The sequence below is a fragment of the Aotus nancymaae genome, unplaced genomic scaffold, assembly GCF_030222135.1.
Source record: "Aotus nancymaae isolate 86718 unplaced genomic scaffold, 86718_ANA_hifiasm-v0.15.2.pri h1tg000028l, whole genome shotgun sequence".
NCBI lineage: Eukaryota > Metazoa > Chordata > Mammalia > Primates > Aotidae > Aotus > Aotus nancymaae.
The window spans coordinates 18,456,482-18,476,194 of NW_026988441.1; the positions used below are offsets into that span (position 1 = coordinate 18,456,482).

The window sequence follows — 19,713 nt, forward strand, 5'->3', positions numbered from 1 at the left end:
GGCTTAGGTGCAGACATGGCCAAGTCCAAGAACCACACCACACACAACCAGTCCCGAAAATGGCACAGAAATGGTATCAAGAAACCCCGGTCACAAAGATATGAGTCTTTTAAGGGGGTGGACCCCAAGTTCCTGAGGAACATGCACTTTGCCAAGAAGCACAAGGCCAAGGCCAAGGATCAAACCAAGGCCCAGGCTGCACCTCCAGCTTCAGTTCCAGCTCAGGCTCCCAAAGGTGCCCAGGCCCCTACAAAGGCTTCAGAGTAGATATCTCTCTCTGCCAACATGAGGACAGAAGGACTGGTGCGATCCCCCGGGGCTGCCATCTGCATGGGGCTGGGGTCCTCCTGTGCTATTTGTACAAATAAACCTGAGGCAGGGAAAAAAAAAAAAAAAGGCAGTTGAGGTGGCACACGCCTGTAATCCCAACTACTTGGGAGGTTGAGGCATGAAAATCACTTGAACCCTGGAGGCAGAGGCTGCAGTGAGCTGAGATCATACCACTGCACTCCAGCCTGGGCAACAGAGTAAGACTCTGTCTTAAAAAAAATAATAAATAAATAAATAAAAGCCTGAACTTTTTTTTTTTAAAAGTAGAGACAGGGTTTCACCATGTTGGCCAGGATGGTCTTGATCTCCTGACCTTGTGATCTACCTGCCTCAGCCTCCCAATGTGCTGGCATTACAGACATGAGTCACCACGCCCAGCCTTAACTTTTTTTTGACATGAACTAAAAATTATAAATTAGGCTTTCATGTCAACTGAAAAGAAAAAGAAACAAGTCTGTTGAATATCAAACTTTGGGAGCTACAAATGAAACACTGAATTATCTGAAAGATGCTTACAAAGCAAGTTAAGAAACTAAGACCAATTTCAAATGAAAACTTGGAATAAGATTTATGATGCAGTTTTAAAAGTTAAAACTCCTCAGTCAAGTATCAGTTGCAAGATATGGTCCCGACATACTCAAACTTAAATTCCAACCAAGCTTATTATTCTCAGTTCACAAATCAGGTTTTCTGTCCTCTATTATAGCTCTCCCCACATTTAGGGTATCCTAAATTTCCACTTGAAGATTGTAGGTATCAGTCAAGGTCTTACAGAGAAACAGACTCAATCAGGTGTGCATATACAAACATGGAACAAGACTAAAGGAATTGGCCCAGAGGATTATGGAGGCCTGGTATATCCAAAATCTGCAGAGCAGGCTGGCAGAACCCCTTGCTCAGAGGTCAGTCTTTGTTCTATTAAAGGCCTTCCACTAATTGGATGAGGCCCACCCACAAATGGAGGCTACTCACCATCTACTGATTTAAATGTTAATCTCATACAAAAAATACCTTCACAGAAACATCGAGAATATTTGATCAAACATCTAGGCACTGTGGCCCAGTCAAGTTGGCACATAAAATTAACCATCATCCAACTCCACCTGGACTGAAGTAATCTGTTCTTCCTTTGAAAACCATACAGTATTCTATCATTCTGTCTATATTACCCTTCTAGAATTTAAAGATCTTCAGAAGAAAGATGTGTATCTAGATCATCTTTGCAACTCCCATAGAATCTAACACAGTGCTCTACATATAGCTGACATTTGAGTATTTCTTGAATAAATCGCACAGTGAAAAAGGCTATTAAGTAAGCTACTTCCAAAAATACTGAACAGTGTTAAATATAAAGGGAACTGAATTAAATTATAAAAGAAACTCACTTAGCATAAAATGAAAGAATGATTGTTTAGAGTAAATAACAAATGACGTTGATAGGATGGGAAAGTGGGAAAAACAAAACTAACCTCAGCATATTTAAAAAAGTCTACATGTAAAAGCAGCAAACTAGGAAATAAGAAAGTTACAGTTAGTATTTTTCTTCTCTTTCTGACATTTATACAGCTGACATTTATATGTATAGCTCTTGTCCATTCATGAACCCTTGCTGAAACTGAGATGCAGAAACTGAGTTATCTTAGAATAAGGTATTATATATGAATTTAACACAAAAAAAGGAAGGTTTAATTACTTAAATACTAAAAAGTCCCATCTCTTCCATAATGCAGTACTCTTGCACAAGCCCTGAAGGTAGAATGGAAGAAAGCTGACTTTGGGTTTTTTACTTAAGAGCAGCGCCTTACAAAAAATAACATTCGACAGTCTGGCTCTTGGAAGCACATCACAGCCTGCTTCCCCAAACTCTCACTTTCTGCACATCTGCACTCTCTTCTCTGGCCCCTTCTTCACCTTTACCCACATTACTTTCTTCCTGCTAGCAAATACTGCACTGAATGAAAACATTGGTCCCTCAGCCTCCACCATCTCTTCCTGTACCCACTACAAACCTAACACCCCTAACAGAGGCATTACTCCTAACAGAGGCATTACTCCTGCCCTTGTGTCTTCAATATTCTCAATCACCTCATGGATCACATGCCAAGCACTGATGACTCGATGACAAAAACTACCTCCACTTCCAGAGTTCACAACTCAGATGATGTTCCTTTCAACTTTTGTAACATATCCTCAAAATCAACTTCTTCCCACTTAACTCTAGAGGTTACATCATCTTCAACCGAAAAAACCCCAGTCATCTTGTTAAGAGCCGATCTTTTCCTTATAAAACCAGAAAAGCAATTTGAAAATTTAGATAAAGATGTAATAACAAAAAAACAATACTGGCTCCTTAGAAAGTTATTACAAAGCAAAACACATTTACAAAGGATTTCTTTGTAACTGTACATAAGAGATAGCCTCTACATGCGGCTAATTTTTTTTTTTTTTTTGAGATGGAGTCTCGCTCTTACTCAGGCTGGAGTGCAATGGCACTATCTGGGCTCATGGCAACTTCCTCCTCCCAGGTTCAAGCAATTCTCCTGCCTCAGCCTCCCAAGCAGCTGGGACTACAGGTATATGCTGTCACACCCAGTTAATTTTTTTTTCTATTTTAGTAGAGTCAGGGTTTCACCATGTTGTCCAGGCTGGGTGTGGTGGTGGGTGCCTGTAATCCCAGCTACTTGGGAGGCTGAAGCACAGAACTGCTTGAACCTGACAGGTTGAGGTTGCAGTGAGCTGAGATTGTGCCACTGCACTCCAGCCTGGGTGACAGAGTGAGACTCCACCTCAAAAATAAAAATAAAAAAAATTTTTTTTTAAAGGAGGGACATCAGCAAGATCTGTGCTTCAGGGAAAAAAATGCCGCGAGCAGTGGCCATGTAAATACTGTAAGTAGTTTTTGCAATTGAGAAATTATTGGAAGAGGCTAGATCTGAAGCAAGAAGCAACAATTTCCTAAATCATGGAGGGTGACAGTAAAGACTGAGAAAGTGGATGGGTATGAGGACAAGACAGAATCAACAGAGCTTGAGAATGTATAAGACGGAACAACATGAAGGATGTAAGATTTTACATTTGACTTAACATTGGTGAGTACTTACTATATGCTAGACACTATATGTATTAATTTAGTTAATTCTCACAAGGATTATCTGCATGAAGAATAAAAAAAAGATAAAAACAACTGCGTGAAGATCAAAGAAAGCTTCTTTGATACATAAACATTTGAACTGAGATTTGGCGATGAATATGGAACAGGAACAGGGTGAAGTCAGAAGGATGAGGCAGAAGGATGCACTGTATGTTTATGCAACAAAAAGGGAAAGAGAAGTAAAGGGTAGAAAGGGACATGTGCTACGGGATAAAGCTGAATATGCATCAAAGAGTTGGTAAGAGTTCCGGTTTCCCTAAGAACAGAGAGCCACTAAAAGGTTTTAAGAAAGCAACTTGATGCTAGGTGCGGTAGCTCACGCCTGTAATCCCAGAACTTTGGGAGGTGGAGGCGAGTAGATCACCTGAGCTCAGGAGTTTGAGTCCTGCCTGTCGAACATGGTGAAATCCTGTCTCTACTAAAAATATAAAAATTAGCCGGGTGTGGTGATGGGTGCCTGTAATCCCTGCCACTCGGGAGGCTGAGGCAGGAGAATTGCTTGAACCTGGAAGGCTGAGGTTGCAGTGAGTCAAGACTGTGTCATTGCACAACAAAAGTGAAACTCCATCTCAAAAACAAAATGAAACAAACAAAAAAAGAGCATACATCAGCTACCAAAAGTAATCATTCTAGACTTCCGTTTACAAATTTCAGTAGAAATAAAAGGGCCATATGAGGACTAGCCAGACTGAAAGGAGATCAAGTCTGAAAATCAGAGCGCACAATGCCCATGCAAACAATTCAATACAGGAAAGAAGAGAAAATTTTATTAAAATCTAAAAGAGCAGGCTGTGAAAGAAAAGACAAGTAAATAGAAAACAAAAAGCCAACTTTGTTTTTTTTCTTAACATATGCTTATATATATACTGCATATATCTCTGACAGTATGGAAAGAAACCGCACTTTTCACTGAGTATGTTTTTGAAAATGTTATCAAATGCATTGATTCTCTACTTAAACACAACTATTTTGAAGAAACATACGTCTTTACCATATCCACAAAAATTCAATAGAAGCATCAAACAGAAGGGACACTAGTGAATGCCAAATCAGTGAATCAGAAGACTGATTTGAGGAACTCCTTTAGAATCTAGAGCAGAAAGGTTTAAAAGCTGGAAAACAAAAATAAACAACACGAAGTATAAATGTTTAAAATGGACTGTCAATAGGAGTTTCACAATGAGAAGCAATATCAAAGAATAAAGTTTTCCTGAGCTAAAGAAAGGCTTGATTCTTGAGATCAACATGTACTCCTTACAAGACAGGAATGCTGGAAGAAAAAAGCCCTACAAGAGTTCCAGTGAGAAGTGTGTGGGAAAGCCCACCAATAACTACATTCTTTACATACAAGAGAGAATAACATTGGTATCTAACGCCTCACATGCAGCAGTAAATGCAAGCAGACAATGGAACAACGCAGAAAAGATACCAGGTAATGCAAAATATTAACACACAGAGAGAACAAAAGATTTACCAGCAGACACGCAGCTCAGAGTAACAATCCATAGAAATTTTCTTTGTTGTGAAGAAAAATTTCAGACAAATTCAATAGTGTTGAGTTGTGAAATAAGAACTCAGGGTCAGGTGCGGTGCCTCACACCTATAATGCCAGCACTTTGGGAAGCTGAGATGGGCGATCACCTGAGGTCAGGAGTTCCGAGACCAGCTTGGCCAACATGGTGAAACCCCGTCTCCACTAAAAATACAAAAAAATTAGCGGGTGTGGTGGCATACACCTGTAATCCCAGCTACTCAGTAGGCTGAGGCAGGAGAAGCACTTGAACCTGGAAGGAGGAGGTTGCAGTAAGCCAAGATTACACCACTGCATTCCACCCTGGGCAACAAGAGTAAAACTCTGTCTCAAAAAAAAAAAAAAAAAAAAAAAGCAAAGGAAAGTCTAGAAAAGAAAGCAGATCAGAGGTTGCCTAGGACTGCGGGTAGGAGCAGCTACTGATTAACATCCACAAAGAAACTTTTCAGTTTTCACACTGCTGAGAAAAAAAAAAAAAAAGAAACTTCTTGAGTTGATGAAATTGTTAGAAAACTGGACTAACTATGGTGATTGGCTACACAACTCTCATTGCACTGCACACTTACAATGGGTGAATTTTGTATAGTATGTAACTTATACCCAATTAAGTTAAAAGTTAGTAAGTTAAACCTACACTAGAAAACTCATACCCTTCACCCCAGTTACTTCAATCTTCTAGCTTCCATTGTGCCTACTGATGTCAATTCCTGAGCCTTTCAGGAGTTTGGGGTGAAAGTCAAGTTACATCTTGGCTTTCCCCACTGCCTACTTAGGTTGCGGCTCTCAGCTTGGTCAAGTCATTTAAACTCACCTATTTGCTTTTCAGGCTTACAAACTGTGTTGATGCTGTCTCCTTTCCAAATCTTCGTCCTTTATGGGTTTGTCTTTTAAAAAAGTCCCTCTCAGGCTGGGTGTGGTGGCTCACGCCTATAATCCCAGCACTCTGGGAGGCTGAGGCAGGTGGACCATGGATCAGAAGACAGAGACGATCCTGGCTAACAAGGTGAAACCCTGTCTCTACTAAAAATACAAAAGTTAGCCAGGTGTGGTGGCATGCACCTGTAGTCCCAACTACTCAGGAAGCTGAGGCAGAAGAATCCCCTGAACCCAGGAGGTAGAGGCTACAATGAGCCGAGACCGTGCCACTGCATTCCAGCCTGGGCAACAGAATGAGACTCCATCTCAAAAAAAAGGGAAGAAATTTTAAAAGGGTCAGGTGCGGTGGCTCACCATTTGTAATCCCAGCACTTTGGGAGGCCGAGGTGGGTGGATCACAAGGTCAGGAGATGGAGACTATCCTGGTCAACATGGTAAAACCCGGTCTCCACTAAAATAAAAAAAAAAATTAGCTGGGCGTGGTGGCAGGCACCTGTAATCCCAGCTACTTGGGAGGCTGAGGTAGGGGAATCACTTGAACCTGAACGGTGGAGGTTGCAGTGAGCCGAGATAGTGCCACGGCAAGACTCAGTTTCAAAAAAAAAAGAAAAAAAAAAGTCCCTCTGATGTAGTTTTGATAGGATTTATCAACAGGAAGAAAAGTAAAAGCATGTTCAGTTTGGTATCTTTACTCAACAGTTTAAATTTAATGTTGACTTTCTAAGCTGCTTTCAGTTGGGCATTCTTCCTTATGGCTGTTTTTATACTTTAATCTCCAAATGATAAAACCAAGAGACAGACATGAAAATGTGATATAAGAGCGAAAAAGCTGTGGGGGCAGGGGGAGGATAAACGCATCCATGAAGAATTAAAAAACAACAGCAACAAGGCTGGGGAGTGGGAGGCAAGAAAGAAATTAATCTGAGACACAGCTAGAAAGAGGAGCGGGAGGGAGGGAGTGTGAGGGATAGAGACAATGAATGAACTTCTTAGATTTAAAGAGAGTTGACTCTTCAGATTCACAAAGTCCACAGAGAAACACTCAAAGCCAAACCAATTAAAACAAACAAATAAACAACAACAACAACAAACCAGTGTGGTTACATTTGTGAATTCAGGAACAGAGAATTCTAAAAGCTTCCAGAGAGAAAAGTGACCAAGAATTAGACTGGCATCAGCAACCCCAGAATATCAGAAGAACACAAAGCAGTTAACTTCAAAGTTTTATAGGAAAAAAGACTCTTAATTTGGAAACATAAAGCCAACCAGCCAATCAAGCAATTAAGAAAACACAGGTTCACTAAAAAAAAAATTGTCATCTACATTTTCCAGGTATTTTATTTTTTAATTACAAAGATCCACTCAAGAAAAACTGGGAGCACTGGAAAGAATCGACTGAGAGGTCAACATTGGAAATAGGAAACAGGAATCTGAGTATCTCTGAACAGACTAGTGAGAGATAATGGACCAGGTAGTAGGGGTGGTGAGAGGTCAAATTCTGCACCTAGTTTGAAAGCAGAGCTGATAGGTTCAGATCACATGAGGTGAGAGAGAGAGAGGAATTAAAGATGGCTCCAAGGTATTTGATCTTACCAACTAGAATAGAGCTGTCATTTCATTAGATGGGGAAGACTGGTAGAAGAACAGGTTTGGGCATGCTGAATTGAGATTCTAAGTAGACATCCCTACAAGTAGAAATGTTAAAGAGGCAATGTGATATAGAAGTCGGGAGTTCAGAGAAGAAATCCAGGCTAGAGACAGGAGTCAGTGACATATAGGTAGTATTTGAAGCCAGGAACTAGATGGATGACATCATCAAAAGAATCCACGTGATTAAATAAATGTTAACAGAGAGAAAAAAGGGGAGGGAATTCAGCCCTGAAGCTCTCCAACATTTGGCGGCTTAGGAGTTGAATCAACAAAGGAGATTGAGAGGTGACCAGTGAGATATGAGGAAAAAATGGCATAAGATCAAGTGAAGAAAACGCTTTAGAGAGAACAGAGCAATTGTGCCATGTAACGCTGACTGGTGATGTAGAATGAGACTAAGAACTGACTACTGGATTGGCAACATGGAAGTCTTTGGTAACTTTGATAAGAAAACTTCATATATAGGAATAAAAACCTTAGTAAAGAGGGCTCAAAAATGAATGAACACAAGTGGTTCTTCCATTTCTTCAGAAGGAGTTTTGCTATAAAGGGAAGGATAGAAATGGGGCAATCCTTAGAAAAAAGGAAATGCAGTTCAAGTATAGTGGGGTTTTTTGGTTGTTCTTAAGATAGAAGAAATAAATAACCGCCTATCTGTAAGCAGACAGAAAGATACGTTAAGGAAGGAAAAACAGGGAAGAGTAGACAACTGCTGGAGCAATGTCCTTGAATCACCAACAGGAGACGAATGCTGCTCAAGTGGAAGGATGGTCTTAGACAGAAGTAAGAACAGTTTATCCATATTGACCAGAAAAAAACATAGAAGTTTGGGGACAGATGCAGATAACTGGGTATATGAGGGGTAAGTTTACCAAAATCCTCTTTCGTTTGCTGTTCTTTTCTCAGTTAACTATTATAGAAAGCATGGTTTAAGGATCTTAAAGTGAAGATGGGGGAGGAGGTGTTGGAGGTTTGAGGAAAATGAATGGAATAGCCATTTAGAAAAGTGAAATGAATGGATTATGAGGTACAGTGTGATTGCTAGGAAATGACCATGACTGCTGAGGTTAGCAAACATAAATTTAGGGTGAGGCTGGTCAGCACATCTGTGTTGATATAATCAGGGTTGTGATTTCTTGTATAAGACAGCAAGAGGAGAAGGGGGTAGGGGCTGAGGGTATGTGTACTGATTGTCACAGTTGCTCATGGAGTTGAAGCAGGATAAAGAGGGAAGTAAAGTTATGAGGGGAATGAAAGGACAGTAAAAGGCAGTAAGATTAAGGTCACTGTAGACTACAGTAGTTGTGAATGACTGACAGAGTTGGGCTACTGGAGACTAAGCAACTAGACAGAGATGAAGATGGTGGTGGGAAACAACAATGGGACAGCTATTCTTTATTAAGCCAACATTAAACTAGTTACTTTCTTAGTATCACCTCTTTTAACTATCAGAATGACTCTGAAAGATGAACATTATTATCCATCCCTATTGAAAAGATAAAGAAGGTTAATAACTTGTCGCCAGGCATGGCAGCTCACACCTGTAATCCCAGAACTTTGGAGGCCTAGGCAGGCGGATCAAGAGGTCAGGAGATTGAGACCAGTGTGGCCATCATGGTGAAACCCCGTCTCTACTAAAAAGATAAAAATTAGCTGGGCGTGGTGTTACACGCCTGTAATACCAGGCACTCGGGAGGCTGAGACAGGAGAACTGCTTGAACCTGGGAGGTAGAAGTTGTAGTGACCATGCCAGTGCACTGCAGTCTGGGCAACAGATTAAGACTCTGCCTTGGCGGGGAGGGGTGGCGGGGGGTGGAAATAAATAAATAAATAACTTCTCCAAGACCAAAAAGCTGCTAAGTATTCCAACTGGCATTTTGGGTCATACTTTCTTCCAGAAAAAAACAAAAAAACTTCCCAAACTAGAATAAGGTCCTTGGGAATAAATTATTTTACAGACCAACTCACACTTTGTCCACTAAAAAATTTACTTCAGGCTGGACACTGGCTCAGACCTATAATCCCAGCACTTTGCGAGGCCCAGGCAGGCAGGCAGGCAGATCACCTGAGCCCAGGAGTTAGAGACCAACCTGGGCAACATGGCAAAACCCTGTATCTACAAAAAATATAAAATTAGCTGGGTGTGGTGGTGTGTGCCTGTAGTCCCAGCTACTTGGGATGCTGAGGCGGGAGGTGTTCCTGAGCTCAGGGAGGTAAAGGCTGCAGTGAGCTGTGATCATGCCACTACACTCCAGCCTGGGCGACAGAGGGAGACTCTTGTTTCAAAACAACAAGAAAATTTACTTCAATTATATCCATTTTAAAAACGGCTAATTAATATATTACTTTATAGCATCCTGAGAGAAAGGCAAATTGTTTCTATCTATAGCAAGCATCTTCTAGCATGGAGTAATTAAATTCAAGTTAAACTATATGCAGTTATTGCTACCAATATTGTGGCACTGAGTTAAATACAAAACTCTTGCTATGTATCCTGCACAGTTTCTTTTTTCTTCCTATTTCCTTCCTTCTAAATTTTTTTTTTCTTCAGGTTTATGTTGTTTTCTCTACTTCTGACTCAGGAAGTCATGGCTTACCTTAGGTACCCCTACTAGAAAATGAACAGTTTTGGCACCTCACTTCAGACTCCCAGAATTACCAAGTATTTTTGTGGACTACGTAGCAACAATAAACTGTTTCCAAGGTTCAAAGTTCTGGCAACATCACTAAATAGGGCAACAAAAAGAAACTGTGGCTTGAAGTTTCACTAGCTCTTTGTCATTCTAGGTGGTGATTTTGTGAACTGCTAGATTTAGATCCCCAAGTAATGCAAGAAATCAAATAAAGCACCCCACAGGTATTTTATCCATCACACAAAGCTCTTCCATGCTCTCCAATAAGGTCATAGTTTATGACTGTGTGACTAACATCAATAAATAGATAAACTATGCCAATGGGGCAGACTTAGCAGACGATTAAAGAAATCTGTTAACAATTTACTTGTTCTTATATCCTTCCGCCAATCTCTTGATTTTAATAACTTATTTTAAAGGCAAGTGGCTTATAGAATTGTGCTCAACAAAGTCTCTTTTGCCAATGCAGTAGCAACCTGATTTCCATTTGAATGATTATCCAGGTAAGTTAACTAAATATAAGAATTTATTTTAAGAATTTCACTCATTTTAGCCTATTTAGGCAGCCTATTCACTTACAGACACAGGTGCAAACACAACTGGGACTATTCCATAAACCATTCATACATGTCACCACTGTATAATTTCCTCCTCCATCCTGAACAGATGCTTCTTTTAAACTTTAAGTGAAAATTATAATTGAGCTTGAGTCACAAAGTAAGAGTTTACCTCCCCAATAATGTTATTTATGTCATTATATTTCATCCCCTTGCATCCCTACTCACTGACATTCTTCAAGATTTCTTAATGTGAGGAAAGATATTTTAATTTTATAGGGAAATGCAATTGTGAACATGGAAAAGCATTATTTGGAGGTATCCCCAAGATATTTCTACAAAAACAATAAGGCTAGGCTCATCGGCTCACGTACGTAATCCCAGCACTTTGGGAGGATGAGGAGGGTGGATCACAAGGTCAGGATTTCAAGACCAGCCTGGCCAAGATGGTGAAACCCTGTCTCTACTAAAAATAAAAAAATTAGGCGGGTGTGGTGGTGGGCGCCTGTAATCTCAGCTACTGGGGAGGCTGAGGCAGAGAATTGCTTGGACCAGGGAGGTGGAGGTTGCAGTGAGCTGAGACTGTGCCACTGCACTGAAGCCTGGGCGACAGAGTGAGACTCCATCCCAATTAAACAAGAAAAAGAAAAAAAAAAAAAAGAACAATAAGCTGAAATGCTAAATCATTTCCATCTACTCACTCATTAACTAAACATCCTTTCGTCCCAGGAGCTGAGTCTAGAGGTGAGAGGGAGGGTGAAGACAAACGATAAACACATATGCAAATAAGCAAAGAAGATTAAGTGTAAGTCATGATCAGTGTTGAGAAGAAAATAAATTTAGAGCTGTGACAGACTACAAACTGTAACAAACTGCAGAAACAAACTGCAACCCAGATCATCTATAAAGACACTTAACAGATTGACATCAAAGCCTTTCCAGGTTGTCTTTATGACTTCTTGACATATGCTTAGGTTTGAGGATCAAAGGCCCTCAAACTTACCTGTTTCACTTTAGAACTAAAGCTAGTCTGTGAAATCTCTAGCAGAAAATAAAGGGCATCTCCCATTTCATAGCACCTCTGCAATTAGGCTTTTGATTGTATGGTGTGATAACTTATCCATACTGAAACATTTTCAAGAGAGAAAACAGATTATTATTAATTACTATATTTCGAGACAGAGTCTCGCTCTGCCGCCCAGGCTCAACTACAGTGGAGCAATCTCAGCTCACTGCAACCTCTGCCTTTTGGGTTCCAATGATTCTCCTGCCTCAACCTCTCAAGTAGCTAGGATTACAGATGTGTACCAGCACACCCGGCTAATTTCTGTATTTTTAGTAGAGACGGTGTTTCGCCATGTTGGCCAGGCTGGTCTCAAACTCCTGACTTCAGGTGATCAGCCCTCCTCGGTCTCCGGAAGTGCTGGGATTACAGGCTATTATTATTTTTTAAGACAATGTCTTGTTCCGTGGGTCAGGCTGGAGTGCAGTGGCATGATCACAGCTCCTCTTGGGCTCAAGCAATCCTCCTGCCTCAGCCTCCCAAGTAGCTGGGACGACAGGCATGCATGCCACCATGCTTGGCTAATTTACTTTTTAAAGTTTTTTGTAGAGATGGAGTCTCCCTGTACTGTTGAGGCTGATTTTGAATTCCTGGGCTCAAGCAATCCCCTGGCCTCAGTCTTTTGGAAATGTTATTGGGATTATAGACCTGAGTCACCCCGCCTAGCTGGGATGTTTTTAATAATTATGCCAGAGCAGGCACAAACAAGGACTTTCCACCAGGACAAACTGGACCTAATTACATACCACATCAAATGTAAAGAGTCAAAAATTTCAAGAGTAGTTTACAGTTCCAGATATACTTAAATTATAATATCCAAGATCTAAATTATATGAGCCATATAAACCAAATGAATCCCTTACTAAATTTAAAGCTCTGAACATCTCACATTGTACACAAAATCAATTTCACATGCACTATAAACCTCAATGTGAAACAGCAAAGCCCAAAAAGGTTTAAAAGATAATCAAGGCCGGGCGTGGTGGCTCACGCCTATAATCCCAGCACTTTGGGAGGCCAAGGTGAGTGGATCATGAGGTCAAGAGCTCGAGACCATCCTGGTCAACAAGGTGGAACCCCATCTCTACTAAAAATACAAAAATTAGCTGGGCATGGTGGTGCGTGCCTGTAGTCTCAGCTACTCAGGAGGCTGAGGCAGGAGAATTGCCTGAACCCAGGAGGCGGAGGTTGCGGTGAGCCGAGATCGTGCCATTGCACTCCAGTCTAGGTAACAACAGTGAAACTCTGTCTCAAAAAAAAAAAAAAAACAAAAAAAAAAACAAAGATAATCAAAGTATCTCCATGATGTTTAAAAAAAGAAGCACTTGTTGGGCATCACGCCTGTAATCCCAGCGCTTTGGGAGGCCGAGGTGGATCACCTGAGGTCAGGAGTTCGAGACCAGCCTGACCAATATGGAGAAATCCCATCCCTACTAAAAATACAAAAAATTAGCTAGGCATGGTGGTGCATGCCTGTAATCCCAGCTACTCCGGAGACTGGGGCAGGAGAATCACTTGAACCCGGGAGGCGGAGTTGTGGTGAGCCGAGATCACACCACGGCACTCCATCCAGGGCAACAAGAGTGAAACTCTGTCTCAAAAAAGAAAAGAAACACTAGCCATAAAAAACTGATGAACATGTTTACATTAAAATGAAGAACTTCTGTTCATTAAAAGAAACTACGAAATGGGAAAAAAATATTTGCAATATATACATCCAGCAAAGGATATATATTCAGAATACAGAACTCTAGAAAAAGACATGTATTTCAATTTAAAAAGGGCAAAAGATTTCAAAGGTACTCTATGAAAAATGAAATCCGGATGAACCTGGAAACCATCATTCTCAGCAAACTGACACAAGAACAGAAAATCAAACACTGCATGTTCTCACTCATAGGCAGGCGTTGAACAATGAGAACACATGGACACAGGGAGGGGAGCATCACACACTGGGGTCTGTTGGAGGGAAACAGGGGAGGGACAGTGGGGAATGGGGAGTTGGGAAGAGATAGCTTGAGGAGAAATGCCAGATACAGGTGAAGGGGAGGAAGGCAGCAAATCACACTACCATGTGTGCACCTATGCAACAATCTTGCATGTTCTTCCCATGTACCCCAAAACCTAAAATGCAATAAAAAAATAAATTACTTAAAAAAAAAAAATGAAATCCAAAGTCCCAGGTATGAAAAGGTGGTCAGCCCCATTTAGTAATGAGGGAAATGATTAAAACTAAACACAACTACATACCCACCAGGATTGGCTAGAATTGAAATATATGATACTAAGTCTGGTTGTTGGTAAGGGATATGAAACAAGAACTCTTACATACTAACAAATGAAGTAAAAACTAATAAAAAACTACTTTGGAAAACTACTTGGCATTACCTGATAAAGACGAACATTCCCCAGGTTCTTGCAATTCAAATTCTAAGTATATAACCTCAAGAAAACTACATAAACATGCATCTGTGCACTTTAACAGAAATGTTCATAAAATCATTGTTTATAATAGCCCCAAACTGCAAGCAATCTAAATGCAATATTCAAAACAAAGAAGGAATAAACGTGTTATATTCATAATGGAATACTATAAAACAATAAAAGCTAAAAATAAAATATATACAAGATAATCCTATTTACATAAAGTTCAAAAAATGGGCAAAATTAAACTCTTATTATTTAGAGACATAAACTTACATGGTAAAACTATAAATGTCAGAACAACATTTATATCTAGCTTAAATTAAGATGGTGATAGTTGATGGGAAAATAGGTGGTGCAACGCTTCTGGCAATGCCTGTCTTGCCCTGGGGGTAGTTACGATGATTGTTTGTTTAAAAATACTTCATTTTTTGGCTGGGCGTGGTGGCTCACGTCTGCAATCCCAGCACTTTGGGAGGCTGAGACAGGCAGATTAGGAGTTCAAGACCAGCCTGACCAATATGGTGAAACCCCATCTCTACTAAAAATACAGAAATTAGCAGGGCATGGTGGCACATGCCTGTAGTCCCAGCTACTCGGAAGGCTGAGGCAGGAGAATCACTTGAACCCGGAGATGGAGGCTGCTGCAAGCCAAGATTGTACCACTGCACTCCAGCCCTAGGTGACAGAGCGAAACTCAGTCTCCAAAACAAAACAAAACAAAACAAATTTCATTTTTATCTTATGTATCTTTTCAGTCTGTGTAATTAGACTTCCCAATAACACTCTGGGGGCGGGGGTTCAGAAGAGAATTCTAAGAATGTTACTCAAAGAGATTAACTCTTAATCCATAGCTTAAAAAGAGTAACAGGGATCTCTACATCCAAATGCAGAGATCCATGAATAAACTTTTGGCTTTGGGCTACAACTATAATCCTAGAACTTTGGGAGGCTGAGGTGGGTGGATCATTTGAGGTCAAGAGTTTGAGACCAGCCTGGCCAAAATGGTGAAACCCCACCTCTACTAAAAATACAAAAATTAGCCAGGTGTGGTGGTGGGCGCCTGTAGTCCCAGCTACTTGGGAGGCTGAAGCAGGAGAATCACTTCAACCTGGGAGGTGGAGCCTGCAGTGAGCCGGAGATTGTGCCACTGTACTCTAGCCTGGGCAACAGAGTGCGATTCTGTCTCATCAAAAAAAAAAAAAAAAAAAAAAAGCATATAACGGTGTGGGATGAAATATCAAAGCCATGAATACAAACATAAAATTCAATGACTAAAAATTTTTTTCACTGCCCTATTCATATATTTATCAAGTCATGACACAAAAAACAAATTTATATTTTATGTCAAATGAATTTAACTATTACAGACTAATGAAATATTTGACTCAAAGCTGCTTAAAAGTTTTTAAAATGTGGGTTAAAGTGTAGACTTTTGGGGTTCCTGCATAAAAGGATATTTTCATAGTTTTTAAAAAAGAACAAAAATACTTCAGAAATTTTCAAATGCATGTTTTTTTTTCCTTGTGAGGAGTAAAGACAGCACAGCCAATTTATTGAGTCACTAAACTGGCAAGACACTTTAAATTCAGATTAGGCAAAGCAACACTTTAAAAAAATTTATTAAACCACTTTAATGAAAAATTATTTTCAACTCATATCTGGCTCTGATCCAGCACTTTTCATAACTTCATAGAGGCATTTTCATAATTTCATAAAGCCAGAAAAACTAACACTACACAGCTAAATATCTACTGTATTAAAAAAAATTAAAAATAAGGCCAATCAAAAACTAAGTTACTTAAGAAGCATCACTGGGAAAGTCTTTAATAACCACTAAATACCATCACACATCCTCAAGTATAGCGGATGTCTAAAAAGACGACAAAGCCCTAAGCCTACAGTTGTTTTAATGAGGTAATGTGTCCAATACAATGTTTCACAAGGTGAACAGGGAAATTTAGAGGTACTCCCTGGTTTTTCATACTTTTAAAATTAGACTTGGTGATTTTAAAGTGTATAATTCAATGAGTTTCAGCAAATTTGCAGAGTTGTGCAACTATCACCACCTCGTACTACTCCTTTACTGTGTACAGTTCTATAACATCAAGGTCCCTACCCAGGTGTAAAATTTGTCCCAACACTAGGGCTGTTAAAAAGATTTACCAGAGGCCGGGCGTGGTGGCTCTCGCCTATAATCCCAGCAATTTGGGAGGCTCAGGTGGGTGGATCAACTGAGGTCGGGAGTTAAGACTAGATTGGCCAACATGGTGAAACCCTGTCTCTACTAAAAACACAAAATTAGCCGGGCGTGGCGGCGGATGCCTGTAATCCCAGCTACTTGGGAGGCTGAGGCAGGAGAATCGCTTGAACCTGGGAGGCGGAGGTTGCAGTAAGCCGGGATCATGTCATTGCAGCACTCCAGCCCGGGCAAAAAGAGTGAAATTCCATCTCAGGGGAAGGAGAAGAAAAAAAAAAAAAAAGGATTTACAAAAGAGTCCAAAGAAATGTCCTTAAATACTTGATTCCGTGAAACCACTCCCCTATCAGTTAACGATTTAAAAAATTTTACAGATTACGAAAATCTTTCTTATCCTTGTACCTATAACCTATCTAGAGGATCCCTAAGCATGCTATGCAGTTCCCACCTCTACCAGAAGTGCTGGGAAAATCACCCAGGTTATCTGTCTTCCCCCAAAGTATTTTATACTGTTGTGAGATTTCCTTTAAGATTCAGGAGCTAAAGTTTATTTTCTTTCTGGTTTTCTGGAGGAGCAAAGGCCCTGAACATTTGAACGGAAACAAAACCCACACAGCCTCTAGCGATGCCAAATATTAATACTATGGGTAGGGGCACCTTCCTTCTCGACAGAATTCCCTTTCCCAGCGAGCCTTCGGTCAATGCCCACTGAGCCTGGATCAAAGGTCAAGCTTGCCTGGATCAAGAAGGGTCCCGGATCAAGCTTGAACTCGTTTCCAGAAGCAGGGGCGTCGGGGCAGCAGCAAGCATTTTTACCGCGCGCTCTAATGAAGATGGTTGCACAACAGGCTTTGAGAATTCCGGTTTAACAGGTAAATACCAACAGAGGATGAGCCGAGGGAGATGGGATCTGCTCCACGGCACCGATGGCATTTCGAGAATGTCTGCGTCGCAGAGCAAACCCAAAGTTTTAGCACATTACTCAGAGTTCACCTGAGGAAGATCGCCAAGAATAGAAATGAACGAAGTGAGAAAATGGGTGTTGTGGAGTCAACGCATCCACGATGAACTCAAGCTGAGAGGAAAAATTCTTTGAATACTCGGGCTTTGTTTTGTGCTAAGACGACAGAACCCCCGAATTTCGGAGTTGGAAGACGCGTTTCTCCGTGTTCTCCCGCCCGTTGTCGGACTCCAGGGCCGCCCGCCCGCCCGCCGCGCACTCAGTGCCGTAGTTCCCCGGGCTTCAGGCGCGGACCCTCCTGGGGGGCGGAAGCCAGGGGGAGGCCGCGGTCCGGCCCGCGACGCCAGGGTCGGGAGAAGGGAGGGGAGCGGCCTCCCGGAGCTCCACGGAGGGAGGAGAAGGAGCGAGGAGGCTGAGGGCCGGAGCGGGGAGCAGCCCTGAGCGGCGCTCGGTCCGGCCCCCACCCCGAGGCCCGGTCCCACGTACCTTTGGCGAGGGCTACGGTGGAGTTTTCGGTGTCGATGGTGTAGAGGATGCCCTCGTAGCGGATCTCCGCCTTGGAGATGAGGCTGATCTTGCTGCCGATGTAAGGGGTGCCCCCGCTCATGGCGCCGCCGCCGCCGCCCCGGGCCGCTCGCAGAGGCAGATCCCACGCCGCTGTCGCCCGCTCCGCACACCCGCTCGCTCCGTCGGCGCCTACAGCAGCCGCTTCAGACCTAACATGGCGGCGGTGCTGGCTCCGCTACCCTCCCCCAGCCTCCCGCCCTCAAGCCGCGGCGCGGCGGCGGCCGCGGCGGCCGCGGCGGCGGCGCGGGGCATGCTGGGAGGGCGAGGCCGCGCCCTCGCGAGACTTGGCCGGCGGTGGGTGGCTCCCGACTGCTTTGCGGCCTCGGGAGTCCTGTCAGCGCTTATTTACCTGGGCTACGACGGTGGTCCCGGGGTCGCGTGAGAGGAATTTCGGGGACTTGCTGAGTGCCTCGTGGCACCCGCTCGCTGAGGGCTGGAGAGGAGCCGCGCGGCCCTCCTTCTGACCCAGGCCGCGACCTCTTTGTCGTGGGTCCCGTGTCTTTGCCGACGCGAGGCCCTCCGCCTGGAGCGCTGCCCACCCGCCTCCGAGCTTTGGCAAGTCGCTGCTCATCCTTTTAAGACGCTGAACCCGCACCTCGTGGAGCTTCCACGGCTCCATTACCACAGCCATCGCCCAGGAAGTTTCCACCGAGGTTGCTCCTGGAGCTGGGGCTGTCAAAAGGACCCAGTTTTTCAACTCGCCCTGTCCCGCTCGTTCATCTGGTCTGAACCAGCCTTATGGCTTACATCGCCATTGCAACTCACCAATCCCAAGTATCAGTCTGTAACTTGGATCAATTCCGTGAACTCCGATTTCTGTGGAATTGGTATCTCAAACGTTAAGGGTCCAAAGCCATGCTCCCTGTTTCTCCTCTAACCTGCTCCACACCGTTCCCCATTGATGTAACAGGTACCATTTTTACTCAGCTGCTCAGACTAAAAGCCTTGAGTCAGCCTTGACCTCTGTCTTGCCTCCACATCTGTTCTGACTACACCTCTGTTATGTCTACAGAATATATCCTAAATCTGACCCCTTCTCCTCATCTCCATCCCTACAGCTGTACTACAAGCCGCGATTACTCTGGCTAAATTATTGCAGTAGCCTTCTAAAAGTTGCCTCTGTGTCAACCCTTGCCCTCAATACTTTATTCTCAACACAGCAGCCAGAGAGAACTTGCTAAAATCTAACGCAGATCATGTCCTTCCTCTACTCACTCTACTGATCCCATGTTATACGGAGAGCAAACCAGACTTTGCTTCAAAGGACATGCATGATTTTGCTTCTCGTTCTGTTCCAGTCACGTCTAATTCAACCAGTATTTGAACACTTTATTCCAATCTCTGCTCAAATATCACCTCTAGAGATGACGTCCCTGACAACCTTGTTTAAAATAATACCACCCACATCACTCTATATCCCCTTAACTCAGCTTGCATTTTCTTCATAGCGTGTATCTCTCTCAAGTATGTCTGTTTACTTATTTGTATGTGTCTGTCTCCTTCATTAGAATGTAAACATTTTGAGACAGGGATGTTGTTTTGGTCACTGCTGTATCATCAGGGCCTGGCACAGCACCTGGCTCAGGGCAGCTGCTCAGTTAATATTTGCTGAATGAATAAAGAGCAGGATGAAGGCAGAGCACAGGCAGAATGGTGGTGAGCTGAGAGAGCAAATGGCAAGAAGCCTGGCATCTTAAAGAGAGGGATGCAGGAGAGAGAGCTCTGATGGGGCTGGTGCACAGTGGCTACAAAGAAAGGTTTGGAAATCCC

At 42.5% G+C, this 19,713-nt stretch overlaps 1 protein-coding gene across 3 annotated transcripts in view; it reads right to left on the bottom strand.

Annotated features, from left to right (window-relative positions):
• The window catches only part of LSM14A (LSM14A mRNA processing body assembly factor), a 56,321-nt gene extending 38,201 nt beyond the window's left edge, over window positions 1-18,120 (bottom strand). For 2 of the 3 annotated variants that reach the window (XM_064381502.1, XM_021676531.2), the window contains exon 1: window positions 17,863-18,120. In XM_064381502.1, coding sequence (XP_064237572.1) covers window positions 17,863-17,983 — 121 coding nt within the window. In that variant the 5' untranslated portion in view covers window positions 17,984-18,120. The remainder of the gene's footprint in view (window positions 1-17,862) is intronic. The other variant, XM_021676530.2, reaches the window with a different exon arrangement.
• Window positions 18,121-19,713: the final 1,593 nt, after the last annotated feature.